At 32.5% G+C, this 20,078-nt stretch overlaps 1 protein-coding gene across 1 annotated transcript; it reads left to right on the forward strand.

The window, feature by feature from the left end:
- Nucleotides 1–3,047: 3,047 nt before the first annotated feature.
- On the forward strand, nucleotides 3,048–19,128 carry LOC127736167 (hillarin-like). Its single transcript, XM_052246724.1, has 10 exons — nucleotides 3,048–3,297; nucleotides 3,510–3,879; nucleotides 4,924–5,046; nucleotides 5,822–6,048; nucleotides 6,503–6,759; nucleotides 7,658–8,640; nucleotides 9,286–9,454; nucleotides 11,804–12,075; nucleotides 14,958–15,143; nucleotides 18,142–19,128. Exons 2-10 carry the CDS (start codon nucleotides 3,541–3,543, stop codon nucleotides 18,271–18,273), a joined length of 2,688 nt encoding a protein of 895 aa, XP_052102684.1. The 5' UTR covers nucleotides 3,048–3,297; nucleotides 3,510–3,540; the 3' UTR covers nucleotides 18,274–19,128.
- The last annotated feature ends 950 nt before the right edge of the window (nucleotides 19,129–20,078 follow it).

The raw sequence follows: 20,078 nt of genomic DNA on the forward strand, positions 1-20,078 counted from the left end.
TTTCTGAAGTCTGAGAGTATGGAAAAAGAAAAAAGGGAGAAATAAATTACATAGGATATTTTATTTAATGTAGGTTAGAAATACTACACCAAATGTGTTATTGTGTACGGAGAATTGTAAAGAGTTCCACTGTCAGCAAAAGTCAAATTTTGAAGAATTTCTTTTTTTTGTGTGTGTTAAATTGCACAATTTGATACATGATAGTTTTAAAAGAAGTGTTCTATATCCATTTTGTTTGTTTTTTCTACATTGGCTAGAGGTATAGGGGGAGGGTTGAGATCTCAAAAAACATGTTTAACCCCGCCGCATTTTTGCACCTGTCCCAAGTCAGGAGCCTCTGGCCTTTGTTAGTCTTGTATCATTTTTAATTTTAGTTTCTTGTGTATAATTTGGAGTTTAGTATGACGTCCATTATCACTGAACTAGTATACATATTTGTTTAGGGGCCAGCTGAAGGACGCCTCCGGGTGCGGGAGTTTCTCGCTGCATTGAAGACCCATTGGTGGCCTTCGGCTGTTGTCTGCTCTATGGTCGGGTTGTTGTCTCTTTGACACATTCCCCATTTCCATTCTCAATTTTATTCTATATCCATGCATGTATAATATATATGCATGTGCAGTTTAAACATATCTTAAAAAATCCTTTGTCATACTATTAATTATAATGCGTCTTATCAATAAAATCTTGAACGGAGACAGCTCGAGTATTTGATATGAATTAAATCCCGGAAACAACTGATATAATTAATATCAATTGGGATTCTCTTTGCTCTTTTACGTCGAAATCTAACCGCAAACGGCAAAAAGGTATGATTTCACAGTCAAAAAGCTTGCTTTCAGAAATATAAGGTTTTCAATGTAGGTTAGAAATACTACACCAAATGTGTTATTGTGTACGGAGAATTATAAAGAGTTCCACTGTCAGTAAAAGTCAAATTTTGAAGGATTTCTTTTTTTTTGTGTGTGTTAAATTGCACAATTTGATCAAGATAGTTTTAAAAGAAGTGTTCTATATCCATGCATGTATAATATATATGCATGTTCAGTTTAAACATATCTTAAAAATCCTTTTGTCATACTATTAATTATAATGCGTCTTATCAATAAAATCTTGAACGGAGACAGCTCGAGTATTTGATATGAATTAAATCCCGGAAACAACTGATATAATTAATATCAATTGGGATTCTCATTCGTCGAAATCTAACCACAAACGGCAAGAAGGTATGATTCCACAGTTAAAAATCTTGCTTTCAGAAATATAAGGTTTTCGATGTAGGTTAGAAATACTACACCAAATGTGTTATTGTGTACAGCGAATTATAAAGAGTTCCACTGTCAGTAAAAGTCAAATTTTGAAGGATTTCTTTTTTTGGGTGTGTTAAATTGCACAATTTGATACATGATAGTTTTAAAAGAAGTGTTCTATATTCATGCATGTATAATATATATGCATGTGCAGTTTAAACATATCTAAAAAATCCTTTTGTCATACTATTAATTATAATGCGTCTTTTATCAATAAAATCTTGAACGGGGACAGCTCGAGTAATTGATATGAATTAAAGCCCGGAAACAACTGATATAATTAATATCAATTGGGATTCCCTTTGCTCTTTTACGTCGAAATCTAACCACAAACGGCAAGAAGGTATGATTTCACAGTCAAAAAGCTTGCTTTCAGTAATTTAAGGTTTTCATTGATACACACGGTATCATCATGCAACGTATAGGTCCTTTTCTTCTCGCTATCGTTCAGCTGTTGATTTGGTCGTAAATGACACTTTGACTTTTCATTAGCTACCTTCTTAATTAATCTTACGGCCGAACGTTTTAACGTAGTCTTTCATTAGCAACTGTCTCGATGGTCTCATGGTAGCGTGCTATAGCTAACTTCGAGTGCGGGATGTTGTTGGTTCGATCTCCTGTCGGTCACACCAACGACTTTAAAAATTGGCATTTGCTTCTTCTCCGCTAAGAATGCGGCATTTAGGAGTTAGGGCACAGACTGGTCGGCTCGGGATCAGAAAAATGTGTGGGTAGGGTAACCTTGGGAGCTAGCATTTAAAAAAAAAATCTGACTCAGCTTGTCGGTCTCTACCATCATCTTACAATAGCAATTTATCAAGGGAGGACTGTTTATTAACTTGCAGAAATATATACAGATTTTCGGTCAGAATCACGGCAATAAAAAGAAAATACTTATCATTTTTAAAACTGATGGGTGCATTTGACCCAAATAAACATTGATAACATTTAACATTAAATTGTGTTCATGTAAAGGTAAATTTCATTTTAGAAAACAAAGCTGATGTATATAACGTTCATTTTAATAGATATGCATTGTATATGTAATAGTATATTCGGATATTAGGACATGTTTGCCTAATCTACAAAATCGCGACTGACTTGAAACTTAAAACCACAATATCTTTGGTTTTAGCAATGATTTTAATGATGACTGTCCAGTTCAGTCATCATTAAAATATTTGCTATATACCAATATTCCGTTTTCGTTTCCATTTTATACATCCTGCTTTGAGTATATTGGGACTCTCTAAACGTACCGGAATTTATATAAAGTCCGGAAAACTTCAAACACCAAATCCATTGCTTTTCGAAATACATATTTCTAGCGCTTCTAACGTTTTTAATATTTGTATTTTTTTTATAGCAGTTACAATGGAAACTTCGTTCACATCTTTACAATGAAGAATTACTTCATTACAATGTAATCAAAAAACCTTTGTGAATACCTAAATACGGTATGCTTTACAATTGAGCTATTGTATGGATATGTGTGAAAAGTTTCCTCAGCAAGAATAGAATTATAGTATGTACAAATAACGGTCTTCACAAATTTAAATTACAAAATGAACAATGATCGAAAAACAAATAGGCTATGTACCGTGACAACCTTGTGTATACTTCTTGTATATCAAGACCTATCATCAAGTCCATTGTCAATTTATTATAGATATCCGTCAATACCACAAACTGCCTTTATTGTGTTCATTTGATTTGGTGATAATTGAATATTTGTTGATGATCTTATGTTTAAACATTATCCCATAGTAACTTAAACCGGGTTTGCATATTAGGCTTTTTATCTTAAGCACATGTGTCAATCTTTGGAAAAAAATGTCATAATCTGTAAGAACTTATTGGATGAGAATTAGATATGTTGGAATACAAAATATAAAGACTGCATGATACAGACATGAGCATGTAGGTTCCAATAAATACAAGGACTTTATACTAACTTTGAACCTGTGATATATTGTTTCCTAGGTAACAGGTAAGTGTAGCTGAAAGATGTCCCTTACAAATTTTCATATCACATATTTTCATTAAACTCAAACATTGACTCTCTTTCTAACAAATGGAATTTTTCATTTATTTGTCTTTCTTTTTTATTGAGACTTTCAATAAGCTTTGGTGCATTATGAGTTGTGGCAAATTTAAAGCAAACGCGAATTGATTATGTCTTCATATATCTCGTTTCACTAGGGATTTATACTCCACATACAATTAATGAAGTATGGAGGAAAGACAGTCGTCATACTTCTCCACAGGACCCACACCTCGACCAGAACAGCATTCATCAATGCGACAGCCATCAGCTACAGATGTGCCATCAAGAATGGATCAAAGGTCGAGACTAGAAAACCAGGAAATCGGCCGTATGTCTAGAACCGGACAACCATCTGCAGTTCAAAGACTGCGTATAGAGGAAAAATTAACTGAAACTGTCATTGACAATGATGTAATAGAAACTAATAAATTACAGAAAACAACACCTCTGAAGAAAACCTCTACAAAACCAGATGAGAAAAAGACACAAGTCGACTTCAAATTGACAAAAGACGTTAAGAAAGAGGTAAATACGGTAAAATGGTTTAAAATAAATATCACTGTCACCTGTAGAGAGCACAAAATCTACTGACTGATTGGATAACCAGTTCCTATATTGATAACGTTAGCTAACACATTGGAAATCAGCAATCATAGTATACGTTAAACATATAATTGTATGCATACAAAAACTTACACATACGTACATGCAGATATTTATTTCATTTGTAGTTGCCCACAGTTAATAAACAATTAGAAATACTTGACATGAACTGCTTGAATTCTGTTTTCTGAGGATTGGCGAACAATGGATGAGATGTTTTGTGTAAATCTTTCGTTTTTGACTATAGATCAAATTAAAACATACCAGATTTAGACGGTTCCAAATGCTACTCTGATTTACCTTCAATCGGAAATCACCTAATATTACAAATCCGCCCGCCTGAAGGAGTTGTACCCCTAATGTATGTCAAAATTGCAAAATGAAACAGCTGAGGATTTATAAAATGTATTGATGCACGCATAACTCATGAAACATACCGAATCATGCAATAATATGTACTATCGATACTTAGTAATAACTCCAATTTTCTGAGGGAATATGGAAGTGCGAGAAGCAAACTTTGAATTTAAAGGCAGATTGCAACTAGGTGACCATTTTTGTTTTAAAAAGAATCATATAGTCCCAACTTTAGAAATTCCTTTTTATAGACTTTTTTCTATAGACCTTACTAAGATTAAACAGTTGAAGTTTAGAATAAAACAATTAACAATGTAAGGATGTTAATCTAGCATAAACTAACGTAATTTGTGGAAATCTTATATACGCAAATAAAATATAAATTTGTAGTAGTTTCAAAATGAAAGTGCTTATCTATCACAATAAAAAAAGATAAAAAAAACAATATTAATCATTAAGTTTTACATAATTTTAAAATATTGTTATGTTAATACTGCCTGGCTATTGCAGTCCCAAAAATAAGAGACCTGTTCATGTTTGCTTCTCTATCTGTCGCTCAACACAGCTATAATATCAACACTTTTTTAATGAATACAGGTTTTTTTCTAGGTTTTTGTTCAAGATATTAAAAAGAAACAACTAACGTATCCGATACCAAAACCTCCACCAACAAGAAAAGCTGAAATATTTAAAATGGACACTGCTTTAGAAATCGACAAAAGAGTCCAAAGCGTAAGATTGAAATATTACTTGTATTTTTTTATACTTTATTGAGAAAGAAGGTGACATAGTCAAATCATTGACGCTATGGGACTTGCTGTGGGCGTGAGAACTACGCCACTGAAAGTTGCAATAATGCCCATGGACGTTCGAGCATCTTTGACTAGAGGTAGCATAAGGCAATCTGACGAGTACAAATGTTAAAAGAGTCCTTGACGTTTCATTAAATTATTCTACAATATCTATTCGAGGATTTGTATACAAATCCCTGATCTACTGAAGCCTTCTGTAAATGTTCTTGTTGTGTCAATATCGTTAAATACCTGTAATTTAAATTCTATTGTTTTGTAATAGTTTTTGATACTCTATTCTTTCATGAATCAAAGAAGTTTTATCAATCAAACACCAGCAGTTCAGAATTTGATGAGAAATGTCTGAGTTAAAATTTAAAGCTATTTTTAAACGCTAATTTACAAATCAGAATGAAGTATCATACCATCAATTCCCACATTATTATCATGGAATAGTCAAACATGTATGCATAATAGTTCTACATAAAAAAAATGGATACTGATCGAGGAAGAACAGATAAAACAAGGACAAAAATGAGATAGCACACGTATTAGTAACTTAATACTTAGCAACACAAACTGGGTATAAATTCGGGTGTTCTGAAAGTGTAAGCACTTCCTTATCCGCAATGGACAGCCGTCGTTCCATTTTTTTCTGTTCAGTTAGACTAAAACTACTGATATTGATTTCACAAATATTTTTCGTATTATAAAAGGTTGACATTGAATCAGCACCTGCCTTGAAGACTTTAACTGTATCATTGACCGCAAGATATTACAGGGATGTTGAGAAGGTGCGAGCAATATTTGCCTGGATATGTCTTCAGAAGTTAGATCAACTTGATTATTCACGCTCAATAAACGACAAATCTCCACTTCATCATCTAAAAGAAGTTAAAGATAAAAGATCATCCTATCCTGAATTGTTTGCAATGATGTGCAAGTGAGTACAAGACTATCTACTAAAGGGAAATTACATACATAGTTAAAGTAATGTATTGCATACTCGTAAGCAAAATTGTTTTTGGGGATTTAAAGAACAGAGAGTAATCAAAAAAAATAAAGAATAGAGAACGATGAACAAAAAATATTAAAAATAGAGACAAATGGCTTAAAAATTAAAGTAAGGAAATGAAGACATCCAGACCCTCATGTACTAGTTATGTAAGATAAATTTAAAATCGAGTGTTGACGTTGTATTATCATCAATTGGACTAATCTACTCAATTCAAAGACTTGCTACTGGACGTTAAGCAGAAAATCATCAATCAATGTAAAGAAAATTTAAGAATTTTCTATGTTTGTTTAGATGTAAAACCCATAATTGTTAACATGGGTACATTTTAACATATTTCATTAAAATGACCATGAAAAACCAAAGTCATATTTTTCCACAGGCATGTTGATATCCCCTGTCATGTTGTACCAGGTGTTGCCAAACTAGAAGGACATGAAACAGACGAAACCGAAATCGACAAAAACAGAGTGACATGGAATGCAGTTTATTGTGCAGACGGGTGGAGAATTGTTTTCTTCAAAGGGGCATTCGATACTGTATCAACGAAGAAAAAAACAACAGAGCAGCAGCCAGTTCATATAGAAAACACGCCACTCTCGAGTAAAACAGGATCATTTAAAGAACCAGATGAAAACGGTACCTCATTTTCTTCCAATATGTGTTCAACAAATCTAATGCATTTTGCTTCATATCAAATATATATTCAATTTCTTCAATGGTTTTACCGTGGCCATGTGTCATTTTTTAAACTACATTTAAAAATCCTTCGGGCTTCATAATCCATGTCATATTATTGTTTGATGGTGTTTTCCGAGTTTACGTGCTTTCTTATGTTATTGGTTTCTTTTATATATGAAATAAACTTAACCGTTTCTAAAGAAGAGGGCATTGTTAATGTTTCTGTCAATGTTTTTTTTTTGTCAAATGGGCAGTTTATATATGACGATCTTCATAAGTTACTATTATGCAATTGTTTCATGCTAGATTTGATATATCAGTATATTAACATACTCACCGTGGTACCATTCAACGATTGAATACAGTAATTCAAAATCTGTATTTTCCAATCGAAACAAAAAACCAAAGAACGGTCCACTACAATAAATAAGTCAGCGTCTATAGAATATGTCAAGCTCCTAATTGCACCGAATGAGGATAAGAAAATATATGTCAAAAGACTATAAATGTCAGACGAGGTTCCTGCTTTTTCAAAGGCACATAACCATGTGCCATTATTTTACTACTTTTTTTTATATATTAACCGTAAGTTTTTTTAGCTCGATGTGTCGACTAACAAAACTACGTATTCAAACCGTACAAGAAAACACTTGACTCTATAAAAACGACATAATAGATAAACAAAAATCCAAAACGATAATAAACAGTACCCTATCAAAGAATGCTCGTAGTTATAGAAAGCAAGCCCAAAAACTTAATCTGTTAATATGTAATCATGTCGTTTTACACTCTGATGAGCTACATGCACATGTTAATACTCTTGTTCCTACTTTAAATGACTGTGTATCTCATTCAGGTGATTCGTCGATTCCAAAACTCCCTGCAATTTCAAACTCTTCAGTAACATCAAAATCCTCAAATACAATACATACAGGCAACCATAACCATTCTGTTTTGAAAAAGTTTGAAAAAGATTCCATTTTGAATGTGAATGAATATTATTTCTTGACTAACCCGGAGGAGTTTATATTTCGATGTTTTCCTGATGAAGACATGTGGCAACTACTTGGAAAACCACATTCAATAGAGAAGTTTTTGAAGCTTCCAGTTGTATCACAAGCTTTCTTCGAACATCATTTGAAAATTTCAAGTCGCTTAAATGGCATTAGAAAAGCTAAACACGGATCTTGCATAATATCAATCAAGCGGATGGACTCCAGACACATTTTTCTCGGTCATAAATTTGAATTGATTGCATCAGAAACACCCGATGCTGCTGTGGAATTAGATTTCAAGTTTTTGGTAGCAGTTGTTCAAGACGAAAGGAAGACACATTTTCATATGCGTTTCCCAGTTGAAGGAATGTATGATTTCAAAGTGTTTGGAGGAGCCAGTGAAAGTGATTCAGAATTCTTGTGTTCATTCAAGGTGAATTGTGAGGAACCAAAACTGAGATTCGAGGCACTGCCATTTGTTCCGGAAATAGGATTTGGCCCTTGTCGTGTGACAGAGCGTTTCGGTATGAAATTGGTTTCAAATGTTACAGGGTTAATAACAATACGTGGATCAGACACCGTTGATATCGATTTCAAGGTGTTTAAAGATATCAAGGTCATTGCGGAGATGATTCATCAGACAATTCCTTCTTCGGACCTTGAAGAATATATTTTACTTAAACAACACAATGACGATTTATTCATTACTGTTGGTGTTCCAAGAAACGGAGAGTATGTCCTAAAACTACTTGCAAAACATAGACGTTCGAGTAAAGGCTTTATAAATGTGTGCAATTTCCTTTTGATGTCGGAAGATCCTAAGAAACCACGAAAACCATTTGAAGTAAGATTTAAAACACTATATATGTAATCATGTATATATATGTTTCAGGCTGGAAGTGACTAAACTGAAACACTTGCTAAAGTTGGGACTTTGCTGCTTTATAAATTCAGAAATCATGAAAAAAAATATTTAAATTAAAAAATGAAAGACACAACCCAAAAAATCAGCGATTTTAGCTTTTTTTTTAACCCCTACCTGTTTGATGCTTTTATAGGTATTGACGTGTAAGTATGAATGAACATGCATTTTATTTCTTGTAATTATATTACAAATAAATCCCATATATTTGAAAATTCTCATGTAGTCTATGTATAGGTGTTGTAATAGAAGTGTGCATATGAATAAGGTTTCCAAATCCAAGTCTAAGTAAAGGTAATATTTTTATTATGCAATTTTAGAAGTAAGCGTTTTTCCAACTTAATTGAGACGAATCAATACAACTTGCAGTGCCAGGTGATGGAAGAATGCGTACACATATAATTGTACAACACACAAATGAAAATAAAAAATGAAAACAACACGTTATAAATTTCATTCGTCCGAAGATAACACATAAACACTTAACACATTATGACAAAAAGCAAATATTCATATGGAATTTCATTTTTATTTTCCTTGTTTTTATTGACCAACAAATATTTTCAGAGTGCAGGAGACTTGATGATTCGACAACAGTTGATGAATACACTTAAGACATCCAAGAATCCTGAGGATGTGCAAATGGCAATCGATAAGTTAAATAAGGAGGACTTACCAGACGATGGATGGCTTACTAAAGCATATGAAAGGCTGGAATATCTAAAATTAGCTAAGGGTGAATGTTTTAGACAAGTATGGTATCCGTTAATAAAAGACCATTTTTTTTTTAGTTAATTCAGCAGAAAATGTAACAGAAAAGGTCAATATTTCTCTCATCATTTCGTTTTTAATAAATCTGCTTTAACTTAGTATTCTCCTAAGAAAATCATCAACATGTTTAAATTCTTCATATAAGATGGTCTTAGCGAATTCTTTAAAAGTAACTAGGTGCTACTTTTTACTCAATAGGACGAAAGTAAATCTGAAAGAGAAAATCGTGTATTTTGACAAGAAGGCAGAAAGTTTTCTATTTATTTTCGTAGGAACATAACCGAACCATCAACGATATTGTAGGAATGAAGAGATATGGTGCATTAGTTCATACAACAAAACTCATAAATCCACAGGACATAATCAAAAACAAAGCCCTTGCACTGCTTTGACCTGAAAAAAAGTAAAATCACAAAAATACTGAACTCCGAGGAAAATTCAAAACGGAAAGTCCATAATCAAATGGCAAAATCAAATGATAAAACACATCAAACGAATGGACAACAACTGTCATATTCCTGACTTGGTGCAGGCATTTTCAAATGTAGAAAATGGTGGATTGAACCTGGTTTTATAGTGCTAAACCTCTCACTTGTACGACAGTCGCATCAATTTCCATTATATTGACAATGATGCGTGAACAAAATGTCACAAATAGGGGTACAAAAACAACACGGACCCCACCAAAAACTAGGGGTGATTTCATGTGCTCCGGAAGGGGAAGCAGATCCTGCTCCACATGTGGCTCCCTTCGTGTTGCTCATGTTGTTACAAAGCCGGTAAATGGTCTTATTCGGTAGGTCACATTCGTGAAAAGGGAAGGGGATTGTAGTTACGACAAAAGGAACATATCCGATATCATCTGTATAACGAATATTCCATAACGGTCAACCAACTCGTGATGGCGTCCGTAATATTTACGAAGTGATGATTACAACTTCATCATTTGGATCTCTTGGTTTAAAAATGAAAAGGTCACAATTGGGAAGCTGCAATCATCTCTTTTGTCGTAAAGTTGAATTTTCAACCGACCCTCATAGTCTATTTCTAGATCTAAGTCCTAATCAAATGGCAAAATCAAAAGCTCAAATACATCAAACGAATGGACAACAACTGTCATATTCCTGACTTGGTACAGGCATTTTCTTATGTAGAAAATGGTGGATTGAACCTGGTTTTATAGCGCTAAACCTCTCACTTGTATGACAGTCGCATCAAATTCCATTATATTTACAACGATGAGTGAACAAAACAGACACAATAGGTAACATTGTCAAAATATGGGTACAGCAGTCATCACTGTGTCACAATCTTAAAACAAACAAACATTTAACAAAGAAGCACAAAAAGCATCTTTCAAATATAACAACCACATTCATTGCTTACTTATATATGTATTATAAATCAACCCATAAAGGATTGAAATATTTAAAGTCATGTGACTGCATTCACATCTACTCTTAGTGTAGAGTCGTGTTTGACGCCAGAAAATGTAAACGTCACACTGGAAGAAATATAAAATAATTTTGTCGTACAAAGTATTTTCAAAATTATAATTTCACATGGGGAATGGTGGTTTACAGGGTTGAAAAATCAAAAGTTATTGTTAGAACTAATTTCAGAAAAAGACAGAGATTTAAAATATCCAGAAGTTCTTTAGCATTTTTAAGAATCCAAATATGGTTAATACCACTACGGGAGTTAAATAATTTAGTCGTTCAAAGTATTTTCAAAAATATAATAGAACAATAACATAATGGTATTATAATAGAACAATATGATGGGATCTTTAAAAGTACAGAGCCACGTCATATGTACCAAAGAAACACATAAAGTCACACGTACAAAACAAACCAGTAAAAATAAAAGATAATACAAACACATTGACGGGATGTATCAGTACCGAGCCACGTCAAAAGGATATCACAGAAAACAGACCAAACAGTAAAAGTAATATTAATAATAGAACAAAGACAAATAAAAGAACAGTATAACACGTTATTTAGATGATAAGCAACTGAATTGATTGTTTTTGTTGAATGTTGATAACGCTAATGCGGGGTTACATAACAAATTACACACCTTTACTGGCAAAATCATTATATCAAGTTATATAAATAAAAAAAAAATTGTTATACAAATATAACATGTTTTTTTTCATTTCGTGATAAAAGACTTTCTTTAACCTAAAAGGCCACGTGTATTCATAATTTTATGAACAAATGTTTTAATGTAAGATTCTAGCTTTATTACAAATCCATAAACATAGCAGTATGTTTGTTTACCTTACATTTTCAAACATTTGTCCCGACAGCTTTGAGAAATGGCATCAATCGTAAAAATGCTGATGTTCTGGAAAAGGCAATTCAAGATGCAAAACAGTCAAGTCTGGCAGAAAAGCTGAATAATTATATAAGAGAGGGTGAGCAGATGTTACAAGAGGCTGACAACAACTCCGTGTTTATACTGGAAATGAAACGAACAACAATATCTGAGGTCCATCGCTATAAGAAACCAAAACCTGTGATGTACGATGTAATGAAAGCAACGTACATCTTACTAGGAGAAAAGTCAGAATCACTGGCGGTACGTGTTATAAGCTATGCAAAAAATTTTTTTAATTTTAATAATATCCTCTACGCCGGTTAAGGGTTTTTTGTACCTGATTTTCCAGGTATCGTGGTGTTCTTCGTTTATGTAATGCCGGTAAACTTCGTATTGATTTTGCGTTTCAATTCTTTTGATTCCATAGCCCCTGATGAGTCTTACATAGACGAGACGATCGCCTGGCGTACCAAATTGTAAACCTGAAATCTATGATGAGTTTTTCTTATGCCCTACGTGTTGCTACCTCCACACTGGAACTGGTCAAAATAAAATGGCGAGTCCCAATTGAGATTATGATTAACGGAACAGATCAAATAAAGGCAACAGTAGTATACCGCTGCTCAAAAGTCATAAATCGATTGTGAGAAAACAAATCCGGGTTACAAACTAAAACCGAGGGAAACACATCAACTATAAGAGGAAAACAACGAAATAACAGAAGTGCATCAAAAAACAAACAACAATGCAACATTCATAGAAACGAACTATTAGATAACAACTGCCATATTCCTGACTTGGTACAGGACATTTTAAGAAAAATGGTGGATTTAACCTGGTTTTGTGGCTAGCAAAACCTCCGCGCTTTATGGCAATGTTAAATATACCGCTAAAATGACAACATTACATGACGGGAAGAGAGTACAAATAAATGCAAAACCACCAAAGACAGAGAAATACATAAATAAATAATATAATAGTACATTTCGACATGTTAACCACAGAATAACAACGAATAACTAAAATAATTTAGGACAGTACACAAAAACAGCTTAATAGAATTACGAAGTGTGTGTCTGTAACACGAATGAATCAACGCCACAATAATTAACGTCACAGGTGAATTTCTAAAAAATGGATATAAATCAAGATTAGGTTTCTAATTATGTTATTTAATGTATTTTATAACAATTACAAGAATATTAATATAGAATTGTGTTAATAATAGTGCAACTAACTATGTCGGCCTTTCTTCCAAATCAAACTGTGTAAAACAAATTAATCCTGTGCACATAGTTGCTTTAAACTAAAATCATACAAACGAACTGGGTGATTAATTAACTCTATTTTTACATACGAATAGAAAATAAAAGATAGAATCACAACTACAAACGATAAGACACAAAACAATATCTAATCAGAATTACAAATAAAACTTCGTAACTAAATATATGAACGCTGGATAAACAAATACCGAGACACGTCTTATAGCATTGTGAATTAACACTCAGTAAAACAGTCATATTCGGGAATAGGTCACATTCGGTACTCAAAAGACCAGACGACGTAAATGGTAAACCATATTCTAAGACTTGGAAAACATGTCCTTAGTTAGTTTAGACACAGACACATCGTATGGATCAACCAATTCTTGATGGTGTCCATAAAATTTACGGAGTGTCATTTTTAATCTTTCCTCCTCATTACTTTGTTGGAGCAGTTTCTGCGTAAGGAGCACACTCCTGTATATGAAGTCCGTACAGTATGAACATGCACGAGCATAACGTATCAACTGAGATATGTAAACACCATACGAGGGGGCAGAGGGTATGTTACTGCTGGAAAATGGGAAATTGATAATTGGGAAGTTGAAATCGTCCCGTTTGTCATAGATTTTAGTGTCAATATTGAGGAAGAGATCAAGGTATGAAGCAGTCCTTCTAGTATCAGTAGTTACCTTAATTTCAAGTTCACTGGGATATATGAGATGTAAAAAAAAAGAATTACAATCATAATGAATTCCGTGGACTAGTGGTGTCAGTTTTGATGTCAAATGGTCTTTAGTTTAGATCTAATGAGAAAGGAACTCTCCGTTATTTGTTATTTATCATTTCTCAAAGCTTACTTTTATGAATGTGATCATCAGGAAATCCCCATTATTACTAGGACAGAAATTTTATTGTACAAATGAAATTGAAGGATTTTTTTCAACCTACTTTTGCTGTTTATGAAGCCTTGATTGTCGAGCAGATAACACAAATGTTCCCCAAATTCAAAATTTATGTTGGCAATAGAAATGCCTCCAGATAAAAAAATAATACCAGAGATACCAGGCTTATAAAGTGTTTGTTTCGTTTTCCCGATTTTGATATTTTATTGAGTGTGAATTCGCATGGCGGGTGATGTATGCATAGCAGTAGACGGTTACCCTGTCAATGCACCCGGTATCGCTCCTGTTTGTTACCTCGTTTGTCTGTTCCTAATAGATTCACGAGATTTGAAATTGGTAAATTACTGTCGCAATAATTTTTTGCCGAATCATAGTGTCTTTGTACAATCTAAAATAATTCTCTGTCTAAAAACAAACCATTGAATATCATTCTTGTTTTTTTGTTGTAGAACACCTGTATTTATTTTATGTACATTTATATATAAATTAAACTCCGTTTGGTGAACCAACGCCTGTGTGAATCATTTCGACAGAGTCCCTGAAGTGGATACCTTGGTATGCAGGGTTGTCAAATTATGCAAATAAATGCAACATTTAAATTATACTCAAAATTGACAACAACACTTCAAATGGTCTGCAATTTTATTTGCTATGGTTTGCAGGACAGGTCCTGATGACGCCTGCCTTGCAGGCGAAACATGTAAACCATCGTTAATAAAATTGCAGACCATTTGAAGTGTTGTTGTCAATTTTGAGTATAATTTATATATAAAATATAAACGCTAAAGAGCTGAGAAACATGCAAGGTCCTATAACATAGAGTGGCAAAATTATGTAACTTGTTTTTACATTTGATTGGAACAAATAGTTATGCATAGTACATAAGTGCAGTAGAGTTTAATCTAGTAACCCGCTAATTGTGAGACTTTCTGAATACAAGTTATATATATATACATAATAATTTTATTTGAAGACATGGGATGAGATTGTTTACCTAATGAGAATGACAAGTAGAAATAGTCTTTTATATAAAGTCAAACAATTTGACAAAAATTATATTGACCCTATCACTGCTCAAGAAGTGGACAGACTTCTTAAAACGCACACTCTAGAGGAGGCAAAGGCAGCTAGCGCCGGTGTGGGAACATTCTACATGTGGGTATGTATAAAAATGGATTCAAACTTCATATGATAAAACATTCTTGATAGGAAAGAAAACAAAGGCGCAACATATTGTAGAATGTCTTTCATATAAGAAAAGACCACCTTCGCTGTTGGAAAAGATTTGAGGGTTTTGTGCTGGATTAAAACAAAAATCCATGGCATTGTCAGAAAGCAGTGGACTTTAATTTGAGCGGTCCTTTGAATTTTCAAAGGATCATGTTTCCGAAATGCTTCTTTTCCAGTAATATTTGCGTTTTTGGAGTTTCATTAAACCAGTGCGGCCAACAATGATGCCGTTCAAAGAATGTTTCACTTTTTTCCTAATCTAATGGATCTAATGATTATTTTGATTTAATATAAATTGCATTAATGCTAGTCCAAAAAAAAATCTTCTTTTTCGTGTCGTTTATGGAAAATTACTTTAATATTACTTTAAGATAACTACGATTTCTTGAATTGTGTCACATTTATTATTATTTTCATCATTTTTATCATCTTTTGAAATTAATAACATAAAATCCTTTCTATTGTTATTTGTTTATATCTGGAAAAAACTAGAAATGCAAAGTTGTCACTATAAGGTCATAAGCGAGGTTTTATCGGAACTCTTATTCAGTCCGTAGACTATTAATAAAATTAACCAACAGAATTACATAACCAAACCTAGTTATATTTTGGTGATTTTACTAATTATTGTATATATTTGCATATAAAACATGTCAAGTTTTGTTTGAATTTGAAATAAAAGAATAGCTTTCAAGATTTTATTCAAAAAATATTAATTAGTTTGATTTCTTGAAATATGATAAACATTTTTAAATTGCTATTTCAAAAACCAGTACAGTAACAAGTCAAACCCCCATTCTAACTCTGAGGAATATTTCGCCACCTCTGTTCAGTGCATATAAAGTATTGCTACTATAAAACATAGGTGAACATAGAAAAGAAAATCTTCCAATTTCAATAAACTGCAGAGATTGGACATTTCCGTGAACGATAATATATGCTGCCTATTTTTTTTTTTTTTTTTTTTTTTTTGAGAATTGTAGGCAAGATGTATTGTTAAAAGTAAAATAAAATAAAGAAATTACTTCGACCCCGAACATAACTGAAGCGACATATAATATTGAGATACATATCTGGTGTAGTATAATTGGTACCGTAATGTTATACAATGGAATACCATTCGTACAAAATAAAAAAAAATTGAGAATGGAAATGGGGAATGTGTCAAAGAGACAACAACCCGACCATAGAGCAGACAACAGCCGAAGGCCACCAATGGGTCTTCAATGCAGCGAGAAACTCCCGCACCCGGAGGCGTCCTTCAGCTGGCCCCTAAACAAATATGTAAACTAGTTCAGTGATAATGGACGTCATACTAAACTCCAAATTATACACAAGAAACTAAAATGAAAAATGATACAAGACTAACAAAGGCCAAAGGCTCCTGACTTGGGACAGGCGCAAAAATGCGGCGGGGTTAAACATGTTTTTGAGATCTATTTATGTTGTCCTACTGTGTAAAAATAGGATTTTATTTTAAAATGTAGTTCCCTTGAAGGTTATCTTATAATCTAATAACAAATGCAAACAATACTTTATAAATTACATGCGTCCAAATCGCTTTTCTAGATTTACTATAATGATTTACTTTAGAATATAGCAAAGTGCTCTCGATCAATGAAATTGTAGGATTTGATGTCTCTTAATTGTGAAGAATGAATGTAATTCATGTTCTTAGTAAGGGATTATCCTATTGTTTAGGCCTATTTACAGTTCAAAACAAAAGAGTTTCTATAAATGAGTTACAACTGCCCCGGAGCACATTTATCAGAATGAAAGGATTTATCACCAGTGATTGAAACTGACTAAAAGTTCAATTGTGAAACAAACAAAAGAAATCAAAATAAGATGAAATTTACTGGTGCAGTAAAATTGGTACCTTTAATGTTATTATGAAATTATAATAACTTCAAATTACTAAAAAAATCAAACAATATTAAAACAATGCATTAAAAGGGAAAAAAACACAGTTTTAAAATAAAAAATAACCTAAATCTTAAGATTTCCAAAACTCTGATTAATGGACCAGCGGTTGTGAAGAATAGTTATTTCCAATATTCCGATAAAATAAAAAAAAAAACAGGAATTTAATTTAAGTTTTGAATATATTTAAACTTTTAAAGGCATTTATTTCGACATTCCCCTGACATAATGAAATAGTATTCGATTTTTAAATCCGGACCAAAATATTGGCTGTGAAATTAGTTGTAACTCAAATGTATTGATTTCAACTGTAAATTAAAAAAGGATAATTCCTCACTAAAATATTACATAATTTACATAATTAGCGCTATAAAACCAGGTTCAATCCACCATTTTCTACATTTGAAAATGCCTGTACCAAGTCAGGAATATGACAGTTGTTGTCCATTCGTTTGATGTGTTTTGTCATTTGATTTTGCCATGTGATTAGGGACTTTCCGATTGAATTTTCCTCGGAGTTCAGTATTTTTGTGATTTTACTTTTTACATTCATACTAACAATCAGGAAACATATAGTTACAATTCCTACCTTTTCTTTGTACTGTTGTGTCCCCTAATGTCTATAACGCTTTTTTTTTAAATATTTCCCAAATTATAAGAAAGTCCTTACATTACTAAAACTAATCCATAAATGAAATGCCGAAAAAAGGAAGTCATGCATCAATTAGAAACATTGCACTGACAATGAAGCTAATTCTTGAATAGTCAGCCAATCAAGAGATTATTTGATCCTTGAGCATTTTACAATATTCTAAGTTTGTAAGAGAATGATAATTCCTTACTTCATGATAAATACTCGCTAACGCTCGTACTTAATCATGAAGAAAGGGATTATCATTCTCTTACATAAACATGTTAACTACATTTGTATTGTACATACCTTAATCTGATTAGAGATGAATAGAAAAAAGCTGTAATTAAAAAGACGATAATCCTTTTTTCAGGCTAATGAAATGATAAAGCCTTTGACGAAAGTAAAAAAATCCACTCAACCAAAAAAAGAGAAAACAACAAATGGACATATAGAGGAGGGCAATATACAGACTAAGGAGGAAATCTCGAAATTGGGAGATTAAGAGATTGTATTATATCATAAATTATCAACTGGGGTGTCGGAACAATATTGTCAATGAATGCAGTTTATTGATATTATATAGTCTTGGTTATTGTAAAACAGGCCTATAAAGAAAATTGGTCAAAGTTTTTGAACAAAGTTTTGATAGTGACAACCATGAAAGAAAACTTTGGTCTAAAACTTTGACGGACTTTAATGAAATAGAATTTCTTCCTATTTTCTTGAAACTTGGACGACAGAAATTAGCCACTCAAAATGCATCTTAGCAATGAGGCAATTTTTGTTGGCAAACCAAAAGCATATGGCAAAATTGACGAAAAAAGTAGGAGAGTAAAAGAAACATTCTAGAAAAGAAACGATAGATGAATTTATTTCGATCAGTGGTTCAAATTTACTGAGCAGCAGATTGAATGATGATTTGTCCATTTCAAAATAATTCCTGAATTCGTGTCGGTCCTCACTTTGAAGAAGAGTATTGAAGGTAGTTTTTCTGTCTCAGTCTATTCTGCAACTAGTTTCTTTTTCCCTTCTATTCACTCTTTTGCGATATCTAATTCGCCTTCTCCAAATGGTAGTACACAGAATATACAGTGAAAGCGCAATGCAGTCATTCTGTGAGAAGTATATAATGGCCATTGTTTCTCTTTGTAAACATTGAACTCTCATCTTTTCTTTGACCAAGTTTTTGATGAAAAACTTTGATAGTGACACCAATCATAGATAGATAGATATAAAGGAAGACAAAATATAATTAAGAGGAAGGCTGAAAATAAAATGTCTGTTTTTGATATGCATTATTTTATATAATCTATAAATACGTATATTGCTGGTAATATGAATAAAATGTACAATAAAACTGTCTGCGTTGCTTTTGACTGAGTATAGATCTGAACTTAAGCTAAACACTAACCTCTAAAAGATCCTATCAATGTACTGCACGACTTTCAAAGCCTTGAAGTTTTAATCATTTGCAGATCTCGCCGTTAGTTCCCAGATAGATGGAAACAAACTTATGTGTCTCAATATAGCATTGATGAAGAATTTTACACTCTATAATTGCATTTTATATTTCTTTTATATACGTTCGTATTGTCCAATGTTTAGTGTTACGTTATCCTATTTATACCTATGTATTAATGGCTTGCATACTACTTAGAATTATCAAATCTTTCTTCAATTTACTCACCGATTACAATTAAGTTTGAGTTGTTTCTCTTTTTGCTTTATAGATCTGCTTAATATTGATTTTATAATTTTCTTTTTCATTATTTTCATCATTTCTTTTGGTTCCCTCTGATCATGATAAATTCTTTAAGATTGAATGTACACATAAACGTTGACCACGCAGACGCCCAGTTTATTTCTTCTCTTTTCTCTCATTTTTTTCAAATTAATAAAACGATTCTTGTCCAAGGCTATACGGTGATCTCAAGATATATACTTATTGAGATGTGCTGAATCACTTTGAGACACATTTTAATCGATTGTATTTCATATTCTATTGCTTCTTATTTTTCGCATCAGTGAAACACAAAATTCGGCAAATATGAAAGGAAAATATATAATTTGACTGATAATATATTCAAAATAGGTATAGAAGTTTCAATTTTTCTAATGCTTTTAAACAATTATTCAGTACCAGAAAAAAAAATTAATTACAAACGTCTAGTCATTACAAGAATGTTTTATCATAAATAGCACACCATAAGAACATATATGCAATTATTCTTACTGTAACTTGGAAATACTACAGACTAAAATGCATTAGATATCTTTATGGTATACTATTTTTGTGAGATTTTCTTT

This window comes from Mytilus californianus, unplaced genomic scaffold (genome assembly GCF_021869535.1).
Source record: "Mytilus californianus isolate M0D057914Y unplaced genomic scaffold, xbMytCali1.0.p SCAF_3, whole genome shotgun sequence".
In the NCBI taxonomy this organism is placed as follows: Eukaryota; Metazoa; Mollusca; class Bivalvia; order Mytilida; family Mytilidae; genus Mytilus; species Mytilus californianus.

What these genes read in the sequence shown, in the direction of transcription:
- LOC127736167 (XM_052246724.1), top strand. Translation starts at nt 3,541, where the DNA reads ATGGAGGAAAGACAGTCGTCATACTTCTCCACAGGACCCACACCTCGA. An exon ending in TTGTTTGCAATGATGTGCAA is followed by an intron (nt 6,049 to 6,502) that starts GTGAGTACAAGA and finishes ATTTTTCCACAG; the next exon opens with GCATGTTGATATCCCCTGTC. An exon ending in TAAAGAACCAGATGAAAACG is followed by an intron (nt 6,760 to 7,657) that starts GTACCTCATTTT and finishes TATCTCATTCAG; the next exon opens with GTGATTCGTCGATTCCAAAA.